At 42.3% G+C, this 12459-nt stretch overlaps 1 protein-coding gene across 1 annotated transcript in view; it reads right to left on the bottom strand.

Annotated features, from left to right (window-relative positions):
• The window catches only part of mtbp (MDM2 binding protein), a 69834-nt gene that overhangs the window by 51066 nt on the left and 6309 nt on the right, over nucleotides 1-12459 (bottom strand). The window contains exons 7-8 of the mRNA XM_080753223.1: nucleotides 10747-10861; nucleotides 4868-4972 (exon numbers count right to left, since the gene is read on the bottom strand). Coding sequence (XP_080609349.1) covers nucleotides 4868-4972; nucleotides 10747-10861 — 220 coding nt within the window. The remainder of the gene's footprint in view (nucleotides 1-4867; nucleotides 4973-10746; nucleotides 10862-12459) is intronic.

The following is a 12459-nucleotide window of genomic DNA, read 5'->3' as shown; positions in this document are numbered from 1 at the left end:
TTGCTACTATTGCAATTTGTTTTAGGTTTTTTCATATAACGACTGGACTAAAAGTCACACACACACACACACACACACACACACACACACACACACACACACACACACACACACACACACACACACACACACACACACACACACACACACACACACACACACACACACACACACACACACACACACACAAAAGAAAGAAAAAAAAACAATTTGCTGTAATAACTGGCGGCCTCACATATGCGGTCCCATTTCCCACACACACACACTAACATAAACGATCACTTTGATGACTACACACACACACACCCCATCTGCAGACAGAATCACAATCACACTAGGGATGGGAGGACATGAAAATGTCATGTCACGATTATTGTGACCAAAGAAATTGCAATTTGCGATATTATTGCGATATTCAAAATACCCCCAACATCCATTATCCTGGGGCGGAACATTTGCCAAAAAATAGATCTACAAGCTCACAACGCGACACGTTGTGATCTTGTAGATCGGCAATCTTTTGGCTAAGAGATTTGGTAGAGAGTGAAAATAAGACTGTATCAGGGCGCCCGCCGCCCGGTCTACTGGTCCAGGCGCATACCACTTAGGCATTGCCACATAGGCATGGATGCCTGGCAGCGTCACCGGTTCGATTCCCGATCTGGACAACCGTTGCCACGTGCCAGTCTACTGTCCTATCATTAAAGGAGTAGTTCACCCCCAAAATGATTTTTTTTCTATTGATTAGTCATGCCATGGAGACTAGAGTTCAATAATTTCTTTTGTTTTTTGTCGCATTCCTAAGACAAAAATGTGATAACAATAAATTTACCCCCATTCATTCCGGATGGTGACCCGTTTCGAAACGGGTCACCATCCGGAATCAATGGGGGTAAATTTACTGGAATGTCTTACTCCATCCAAGTACGTCATTTCCAAGTCGGTTTTACCAATTATAGAAGGTTTAAAATTTAAATGGTACCGGATATGCAGCTGGCAAATAAAAGGTGAATTGATCCCAGTGCATGACGGAGGATAATTTCACAATAAATTTAAATCTCCACAATACGATTATTGTGAGTGTTTTCACGATAAACAACGATTATCGTCCCATCCCCATCCTAGAGTACATTATACTGTATGTAGCAGAGTGACTCAATGCCACAGTCTGATGGCCTCAAAAGTCTAATGTCTCCCCCAGTCCATCCCTTTGGTCTGGTGGTTAAGATACTGGACTTTCGCACTTGAGATCCGGGTTTTTGTTGTTGTTGAAAATTACAAAACTGGTCAAAATGACCCATGTGTTGCACATTCAATTTCACACATTCTAAAGCAGCAAAGTCGGGCAGTGGGTGTCATTTAGTAATTAGAACATCCTGTACCCATCATTTTCCAATGCTAATGGGTGTCAGGCAGTGTTGTATTGGTTGTGTCACGCATGCACGTACACTTCATCCTCCCCTTCACAATGTCTTGTCTTGTAGTCAGTGGTGGGAAAAGTACTCCCATTTCTTACTCAAGTAAAAGTATCAATACTGCAATGTAGAACTCTGTTACAAGTAAAAGTCCGGTATTCCAAATGTTGAGTAATAGTACAAAAGCGTTGGACTGTTGGTATCCAAATGTACGGTACTTAAAGTACCAAAAGTAGAAAGTACTCATTATGCAGAATGTCACACGTTTTCAAATGTATAAAAGTCCTACTTTTACTTAAAGGGGAAGACCACCCATTTTCAATATTGAAATATGTCATTAATATACCTTAGAGGAGTTGTGTGGAAATAGAAAAAAAGTTCCCCCCCTTCTGTGTTGCCTAGAACTGGAGGATTGATTTTGGGGTTTGTATTGTAAATTACAACTTGATGACATCACACATTGTACTTTACAATACAAACCCCAAAATCAATCCTCCAATTCTAGGCAACACAGAAGGGGGGGAACTTTGTTTCTATTTCCACACAACTCCTCTAAGGTATATTAATGACATATTTCAATATTGAAAATGGGTGGTCTTCCCCTTTAAGTACAACATTTGAGAACCTTTTTCCCACTACTGTATGAGCCAATGTTATAAAGTGCTGCTCCTGAATTTTCATTACTGTCTTTAATGTCTGTGTGTATGACTGTGTGTGCACACGCATCCAGTGGACTCAGTGTATCATTCCCTAAGTGCATCTCCAGTGTGCTTGTATTGTTATGGTCATTAATCTACATCACAAGTCTCATTATAGCCCTATGCCGCCACACTCATAGTTAGACAAGATCTCATTTCACACACACACACACACACACACACACACACACACACACACACACACACACACACACACACACACACACACACACACACACACACACACACACACACACACACACACACACACACACACACACACACACACACACACACACTCTTAAAAGGTAGTCTAAGTGATATTTTTAGTTTTGAGCAAAGTGAAAAAGTTGTATAATAAAGTTGCAATAGTGTTTGTCCAGAATCAGGGTTCTTCCTGACTCTCCAGCTCTTTAATAAACAGGAAGTACATTTTCAGGTGGGTTGCCAATTTCATCCAATTGGGAGAGAGTACCCATTTATCTGCTTCAATGTTATCGTGTTCCAGTCACAGTTTGTGTCTGTTCATCTCTATCACTTCCCATTTAATTGTTTACATCCTGTATCCTGCATGAGGTCTCTCTCCTGATTGGATACAATTGGTATCCCAATATAAAAATGCATTTCTGTTAAACAAACAGTTGTTTCTGAACAAACACACAATAGCGTGAATACTATCACAACATTTAACTCCAATTTCACAAAAGAAAATATCACTTACTCCCTCCAGACTAAATTAAATCACATGCCGTACCTGCAGGAAACATTGTCAGTGTACACATGCATCACGGGTCCATTGGGTTACATTATGTACACTCTGGCGTTAAAGCACCCCTCAGGGGTTTACAGAGTAGTGGGAAACAATCATTCAACAGATACCCGTCGTGTATTTCATTACTACTACTAAACTTGCAGTAAAACGTGCACTCATTGCATTCAAAGTGGTGAATGAAATGGTCACTGGTGGCCAGTGAAGTAGCCTAGGCTAAAGACCGTTTCAACTATAATCAATGAGCCTACAACCACAGTATTTAACTTTAAAAAGTGTGCTCTTCTGAGCGCAGATCTCCGCCAGGCCAACATTTACATTAGATCCTTACTGATCCTGTTTTGTTGGCAAGGAAGGGGATTTAAACCCGTTCAGACGGGGAACGCATCGGTGTAAATCTAGATTTGTTTAACCAATTTAACCATGATTTTATGCTTTAACCAGTAAAATAGCAGATAAACAAGCTCTCAGGTCTTAAAGGCTGCTGTGCCTCGTGCAGACATGCGCATTGTGCACTCTGCGTTAATGAGCCTAATGTTAGTGGACATGACAGTGGACAGGGAAAAAAAGAAGAACGTGGTCATGGACTTCCAAAATTAATAATTTCCTCCTTAACACGTTGCAAGCCGCGGCAGAACCCTCTGAACAGAGGTAGCGCCGAAGAAATAAGCCATTTATTTACAAACATGTTTTAAAAAAACAAAGCCCACATGATAACAACACGTACTGGAGTGCTCGACACAGCGTACATATTCATCCTGCAGAGGTCGGCGATCTTACTTTGGCGAGGCGGAGGGGAGATCAATTCCATTCGTTTACGTGCGGCGAAGCAGGGAAAGGAGCGATAGAGAAGCGGCGCCCGAACGTGATTGAAACCGCGATCCACGAACAGAGACAAAGACCAGCCATCTTGTTTGAGCTTCTTGCTGAGTTTCAACACTGGGGAGAGGATGAGGCTCCTCCTGGCCAGCCATCCATCCAGAATGTGAGTCAACGGCGTGGCCTGCTGGATATTAGGAGTATCACACCCAGCACCAGAAAATGACTGTCAGAGCATATTAACCCTTTCAGATCGCTCCAAAAAGACACAGAGAAGAATTTCCGATGTTTTTTTTTTTTTTTATTATAATTTATATCAAAAGTCCGGGAATAGACGGCGTGGCTGATGGGACCCAGTAGGAAGTCCGAGGGAGTACGGCCAGGCTTAGAAGGTGTTAATTATGTAACGTTTCACCCATCCGCTATTAATCAGAATGTTAATTTTTATGACCTGCTCGATCTGCATATTAATTGTGGCGTCTGTGAATATAACTGTGCAGTGCACATCTACAATTACAATTTACAATTTAGGCATTTGGCAGACTTACCACAGGCAAGGACAGCACAAGGTAATACATCAAATGCATATAAATAGTCATCTAAAAACGTAGGTAGACCAAGAACCTACAGTATTCAATTAAATCAATAAAAATCGAAACAATCAAAACACCAAAAATCTGTACATCAATGCTATACACACCACAGATATAAAAAGCTAGATGCCTCATCCTCCTCTGCAGTTCATTGGAGCGACGTGCAACAACTGGAAGCCGGAGACCACACTCCCAGTCAAAGTGACTACTGGCCAATCACAGCGTGTCTTTTCCGTGACTTTCAACAGAGCTTCATGGGCATGTCTCCATCCAGTTCCGATGTTGTGCGGCTCAGCTGTTCTTAGAGGCTGCATACGAAAAGACCCGCCCCCACTTGCTTGGCATACCAACTTCCGTTTTCTGTGACGCATGTGGAAGTGGGAACTGGGAATGACCGGAAACGTCCGGTCGCCGAGTCCTGTGAGCATATGCCCCAGAGCCGAAGCAGGCGTCTACCTTTCTATGTCTATGATACACACTATAGCTTTGATGTGTGAAAGGATGCCAAGTCGAAATGATGGTCTGGCTTGGGAGAAACAGATGCAAGGCAATAGTGAAGGACTTCAGACTCACCTCAGAGTGCAGTTTGTGGTCTGCGGTGTTGTTGGGGGTTTGCAGGAGACCAGGGCCGTCCGTAGAACACAGAGAGAAGCCATCAAACTGCAGCTCTGACACACACTGAGGCAGGAGTATGGCCAAATACACATGTAAGCACACACCCACACAGGAGAGAGACAATACAAAAAAGTTGCGAATTTTCATTTGTGTGTTCATTGTGTTTTTAATCGCAGAGATGTTTGTTTATACAGCCCAACGTGTGGATAATTGTACACATTTTATTGAACACAATTCAAGAACTCCTTTAGTTGCTATTAGCCAACAGCTGTTATTCTGCAGAACACCGGCGAGTGCCTTTTGTAAAGACTAAGTTGCACACACACAGTAAAGTCATACTTCTTATGCCGCACAGTGAACCGTTTTCTCACACGTAGGCACTTCGCACACAAGCACACACTTTAATGTCATGCCACGTATCACACAGCAGTAGTGTAGTTGTGTTCTCATGCTGACACACAAGGACACACCAAACTCATTAGATGAGATACAAACGCGTGTGCACAAGCTTTAGAGAGGTGTCGAGTGTTCTCAGGCATCCTACAGTATATCCACTTGGGAATTCTCTTTTCTTCCGTCACTTCCCCACTGTGAAGCCTTCAACTGACAAGACGGCCAGAGCCTGTTCCCTTCTCAGAGCTAGGAGGACCTTAGGAAAGGTCACTTTACTGAAGGAGAACTTCTGTACTCGCCTAAGCTGCATCCTCAAAGCATCATGACAGCGAGATGCAGGACAGCAGGAGTGGCCGGAGGCATTAATTTAGAACACTTATCCATGATGCAGTGGAGTTGATTGCAATGTAAGCTTTGCTTTTTATTCGTCTTCTTATTTAATTTTGCGTTGTACACAGTAAAACTCTTGGCGTGAGGGTGTACAAATTGACCCACATACGAATGTTAGAGATGATCGAGACTAGTTAAGACAGAAGATTTATCATCCACAAATTTACAGTACCTTTGGTGCCACAGTGGTAGATTAAATACAGAAGCACATGTTGACGGTGCATATTTTCTATGAACACACATTATGCTGGACCTACCACAAGATGGAATTTGTCCCTAAGTATTATATTTGATCAAATTCAATGAAATTGAAATTAAATTAAATGAAGGGAAACAGGAAACATTGGAGAGGTAATTTATTCCCTCACCAGTAACAGAGGCGGTGATGCAGTGTCTTTTTACCGCATGGCTTGTAGGAGACAAGCCATTCCAGAAGAGGGTCTGTCTGTCTATGTATGTCCACCATTAATCTTGAAAACTACTGGTTAAATCCGCAGCAAATGTGTTATGCACGCTGTCAGTGGAACAACCCATTTAGGCCTGAACACATTATGACGCAATATTTTATGCTTTAAATATAAAAAAAAATAGCAGATATACAAGCTCACAGCGCGGCACTCGGTGCCGCGCTGTGAGCTTGTATATCTGCTATTTTTGAAAAATCGTGAAAATTAGAATTTCTGACCCGATTCTATAAGTGTCTTTTGAATCCTTCTAAGATTTTTGGAGAAAACCTATGTTTCTATGTCAGCAATCTGGCCAGCCATCGTCAACGAAAAGGTCCTTTTCACTTCAACTGGAGCTCAGTTAGTCTGTTCTTGAGAGACTACCATGTCAGTGGTGCTCAAACCTTTTCATGTGAAGGACCCCCAAAATGATATTTATTTGGCCACGGACCCCCATTTCAAAATATCTAGTTCCAGGGACCACCCAGAAGCAAAATTTGAGTTACTAAACGTTCGCTTTGAAAATACATATATTCAAAGATTTGCACATATTTTCACGACTTTTTCAAAAATAGCAGATCTACAAGCTCACAGCGCGGCACCGAGTGCCGCGCTGTGAGCTTGTATATCTGCTATTTTTCACTGGTTAAAGCATTCAATAATTCTAGGCCTAAATGGGTTAATGAATTCCCTGAATCGTTCACACATTGAAAATATACAGTATATACACTAGTAGCAGCCCTCACACCATGTTGCACCGCCGATCAAAGTGATATAAGACCTCTCTGTATTCGTCAGCCCTTGTTCCATGCCCATACAGTATATGGGCATTTCCCCTTTTGCGCCTATATACTGTATAGAGCTGACAGATTTGTTTGTGCATGATGCCATGATGACACATTCAGGACGGTTAGACAACACACTCCATATTTGGGCATAAATGCATTGGGAACCCCATTATATGGTTATTATGGCCGAGTCATAGCGATGATACACGAAAAAAGAAGAAGCACCATGAGCGGGATGACGTGGTCCGCCCGACGGTCGGATCTCCCATTAGCCAATTATAATATTGGATTTGTGTTAACATTTTATGAAGGGTTTCAGATCTCAGCTCAACCATCCAATCTAAATGTCTCAATAGAAGAGCAGGGAGACTAAGTACAACCACCCCAATTGTATAATAAGTTATAATGTATTTCCATACTACAAATTTAAATTGTATTCATTTGAAATGGTTACAGTGCCTATACTAGTCCCATTATATTCTATTGGCAGTGGAGAAAGTGTTTCACACAAGTCATCCGCCTTATAGTATTCACATTATACTTTGGGCCAGCCACTGTTATCTATATCAAACTTTATTTTATTGTTTTACTGAAACAGTAAAAGAAACTCATCAGGAGAACTGGACTGATAACTAAGTCCGGGTCCCTGAGCTGAGAATGTGTCTTGCTCCCATTGATAGTCCCATTGCTACTGAGAATCTAGAGGGAACTCTGTCCTCTCCATAGCCTCTCTCTGAGCCTAGATCCTAGGCCTGGGTCGCTCAGAGAACCCTTCATCCTAAGTAGCTGCTATAAACACAGCTCATTCCCATGCCCTCTATTCAGGGCCTCTCTTATGCAGGATGAAGTGTGTAGAGTAGGATGGAGGGGTTCCTATTTCAACTTGCTTCTCAAATAGCTTTAATTAAAACTCAACTTTTTTTCTTTTTTTTTGCTTGAAGTTATCTACATTATTGGAATCCCTGATGGGAGAGTGTTTTCTGCTGGTGATTCAGTCAGAGTGTATCAAAGGGTGCGTTCGTAAATGCGCCCTGGGTGTGGTTAGGGTTAGGGGTTATGGTTAGGTTTAGGCATAGTTTTACTGAGGTTTAGGTTAGGGTTAGGCATAGTTTTACTGAGGTTAGGGTTAGGATTAGGGTTAGGTTTAGGCACTCACTACACTGAGCACACACCCGGTGCGCATTTCCGAACGCACCCTTTGATACGCTTGGACTGAAACACCAGTAGAAAACACCATCCCATCACTGACAGTCTGCTGCTTTGGTAAAAGCGTGCATACTATAGGTTCTCAACCTGTGGTACTAGTACCACTGGTGGTACTTGAGCCCGCCTCTGGTGGTAGAGGTACTCAGAGGAGTGTCCCAAAAAAGTAAGTAAGTGGAGTGAAATATTTAGAATATACTAGCAGTGGTTCTTAAACTATTTTGGTTGCAGTACCGCCTTATACTGATTTCTGAGGGCGAGTAACCCCTTCCCCTGACTACAGCATTTTGCTTAGAAAAATGTACATTACTAGAGGTTCGCGACCCTTCGGGCCGCTCACATCTAGAGTCCACGCCCGCTTCTTTATTAAAAAACTTTTTTTTTCAAAAAATAAAAGTTTTTTGAAAAAAAAAAAAAAAAAATTAAAAAAAAAGATTTTTTTGGGGGGGGAACTATTGTGGCGGAACTATTGTGCCGCAGCGCACGTTTCCGGTCGGACATATTTGACCGCCGGACGCACTTCCGGTTAAGAACTCCGTGTGCCACGTGATCAGTCCTAGCCAATTGGACTGCTTTGGGTCGTCTGTATGTCGAATGCACCGTTCTGTCAGTTTCAAATTGTAGATAGAGATAAGTCCAGTTTCCATGCCAATATGTTCCAAATAAAACAGCATAATGGCAAATAAACATTGCTTTCGATTCAATAACAGTTGTATTAATCAAGGTATTGATGTAATTTAGTTTAACAAATTTACAAATGAGCAGGTTCACAAAACGTCTGTTAATGTTTTATCACATATTCCCATTTTCTAGTTTTTTCTCACGTACCCCCTTCAGTACCCCCGCATACCCCTAGTGCTACATGTACCCCTATGGGTACACTTACCCTCATTTGAGAAACACTGTACTACAGGTAGTTCTTCTGACCAAGCAATTGGTAGAAATACGCTCTCCAGCCATGCTGAAATGAGCATGACAGCACACCTAGCCGTTAACAGAAGAACGGATTAATCACACTAGAAATATCATCAGTTGTACTGCTTATTAGACCCACTGATAGTCTTGGCAGAAGCAGCGATGTTGCAATTGCAGTAGACTAGGCGACTATGCTAGCGTCATTTGCGTGGGAAGTTCACAGACATACAGGAATGCAACAAAAACAAATGAATTCAAGGAATAAATTGGCCTCCAGTGTTAACTGTGCATAGCTGAATAGGATGGGGTGGGTCTTTGCCTGGCGGTGCCAGCCTAGTCTATGGTGTTGTGCGGTCTGGTTTATTAACCAGGCTAGGTGGGTCTACCCAGCTGTATTTTAACATCAGTTATTATGGTGGTACTTGGAGAGACAGATATTTTTTTACTTGGTGTAAAAAGGTTGTGAACCACTGCATACAGAAAATCAATGATAATGAATAGCTTTTTTTTTTTTTTTTACTTGCATTTTTATAGCGCTTTTCCAAGTGCTCAAAGCGCTTTACAATGGTTCATACATTGGGAGGTGGAGCGGCGAACAGTCGATGCCAGCTTCCTCACTTCCCACATTCACACACCAATGGTGGCAAACTGGCACCAACCGACTCATCGGATCATTGGACGATCTGCTCTACCTCCTGAGCCACAGCCGTCCCGAGTATCCAATGATACTCTTCAACATGTCTTGTGATCGACTCTTCCGATTGTTTATAAGAGCTAGGGATGTGAAAAAAAATCGGAAATCGACGCGTCGATCGACTCACGCTCACCGCGACTCAAAAAGTACTTGTCGAAAAATCGAAAAATATATATATTTCTTTATTTTTCAAAAGTTTTTCCCCCAAAAAAGGTTTTAATCGTTCAAAAACGTTATAAGCGTTAATGTTTTCCATATGTGAGAGGACCGTGTGTGTGTGTGTGTGTGTGTGTGTGTGTGTGTGTGTGTGTGTGTGTGTGTGTGTGTGTGTGTCTGTGTCGGAGACGAGTGCATGCCTGCATGTGTTGTGCATTCGCATGCATGCGGCGCTAGTCAGGTCCGCGGACTACTGGTTGAGAAACACTGCTGGACCGGGCTGATGTGCGCGTCATAGCAGTGCGCGCTGACTTGCCTGACTGTATCAACTCTATGGACTGGATGCTTTTGTTTACCTCCTGCTTCTGCATGCACGCTTGACACGAAAGCTCGCTGCCGTTGTGTGCGATGATCACAAACCACACTACTCGTCGTTAACGTTAATGCGACACCCCGGGGATATATGAGAGCGAGCGGTCAGCGCTCCCGCACGTTCCATGGACTTATTGTCACTCCGCTTCTAGTCTCTAGAGAACAGACTCCATGCTAACAAGGAAGAGCAATTATGTATTATCATTATTATTAGGGCTTTGATGCAAGTTCTGATGGGTGCAGCATACGTTGTGTTGTTTAAAGTAATGCGCCGTTGTGCTGCTCTCCTCTCAGCTGCTGCTTAGCGAAAAAAAAAAAAGTGAAAAAAGTCGATCGACGCGTCGATTTTCGGCCGCGACGCGTCGATTCGCCAATAATGCGTCGATTAACATCCCTAATAAGAGCACACCCATAGTTTTACACACATAGCCACACCTCTATCACACATACAGTACACACACACCTCTCTGATGCCCTTACCTTTTTCTCCCTGATAAGCAGGCCTCCTCTCCACACCTCCCTGGGGTTGATACAGCTGTCCATTTCAACAGGCTCCACCACATTAGCACTCAGGTAGGACGCCACTTTCTGCCACCTGGGCAAAAGATTACAGAGGGGTCACCAATAGATCTGATAGTTGTTGTTTTTTTCCCTCGTTTTATTTAATAAAAATAATTATCCCATGATTTTTGTTGAACCATTTTTCACCCAGTGCCAATGCCTAAACTGTAATCCTGGGCGCTACTCTCCCTCTGCCAACCTGGGGAGGGCCCCGAACTGAGCTCATGCTTCCTTCAGTGCATGAGGAGTGAGCAAGCCTCTTCTTTATCACCTAACGGGGGAGTTTCCCTGGTAGGAAGTTAGGAACACGTTATTATTATAACACATTATTATTAGGCCCCCAGGCTGGCCAGGGGGAGGCATTATAGAGACCAGGATTACTGCATTTTTTTTTTTTGTGAGGGTACCTACCCTAGTAGACACGGGGAGAACATGTAAACGTCACACAGAAAGGACCTTTCGCCAACCCCACCAAGAGGTATGGGCGCTGATGACGCGGAGGAGAGAACACGCCCACAGCGTCCACCGAATGCACCGCCGTGCCCCCCCCCCCCCCCCCCCCGAATATTCGAATTATTCGACCTCAAAGTATTTGAATAGTCGAATATTTGACAGGACTGCCCAAACTGTCAAATATTATAAGCAAGAGGCGAACATTGTGAAAATAGCCGATCTACATGCTCGCGTTGCGAGGCGTTGTTGTTAGCATGTAGATCTGCTATTTTCACAATATTTATCTGCGGAACCGAGTCACATTAAATGTAATACCTACAATTCCAAGTGCTTGTCAGGGTGGGGGTCCCCAGTTCAAATATGTTTATTTTAGGGGTCACGGCCTAAAAAGGTTTGAGAACCCCTGGTATAGAGCATTAACAAATTCATCCACCAGAGGCATTGACAACTCATTCTTATGACTTCCTATCTAGCCAAGCTTTATAAACTATATATTTTTTAAAGAGAAAAAAAAGCAAAAAATAATAAATAATCTAAAGTGTGTGATTTCATAGAAATGTTGTGTTTTAGAGTGAGGAATTAAGAGTTAAAGTAAGTGTCCTTAAAAAATAAATGTTGTATCACAATTGTATTGTACACAGACGGTCAGAGTTATTCTTATAGCCTTATATACAGTATGTGTATAACATTGCATAATATTAACATTTACTCTTATACAGCTCTACAGTTCCCCCTAATGGTAAAACATACATAATACAAGTGAGACTGAGGCAATGTTTTTGTCAGAGGTTGTGAAACAGCATTTCATTTAGAAATACACTACAGCAGTGGTTTTCAACCTGTGGTCCAGGAACCACCAGTGGTCCTTGAGGGGGTTCCAGGCGGTCCCAAGCTAAATGATGGAGTGTTGGTAACCAAATTAGACCCTTATAGATCTTTAAATCTTGAGAGTGTAAAATGAAACCAAATGGATTTGGTTTCATTTTACACTCTCAAGAGTTAAATTATTGTTTATCATCTGCTTTACTTAATTTACAAGAAGTCTACAATATTACAGAATGTAGAATAATTGTTATTTATCATTTTTCTGTTATCTCTATTCTCTGCTATGGCATCACATCAATACAGCATGGAATTGTGGACAAAATCATATCCAACGATAACAAAACAATTTGGGTC

The sequence above is a fragment of the Nannobrachium achirus genome, assembly GCF_963921795.1.
Source record: "Nannobrachium achirus genome assembly, chromosome: 2".
NCBI classification, from domain to species: Eukaryota; Metazoa; Chordata; class Actinopteri; order Myctophiformes; family Myctophidae; genus Nannobrachium; species Nannobrachium achirus.
This window is presented reverse-complemented; position numbering and strand designations above follow the sequence as displayed.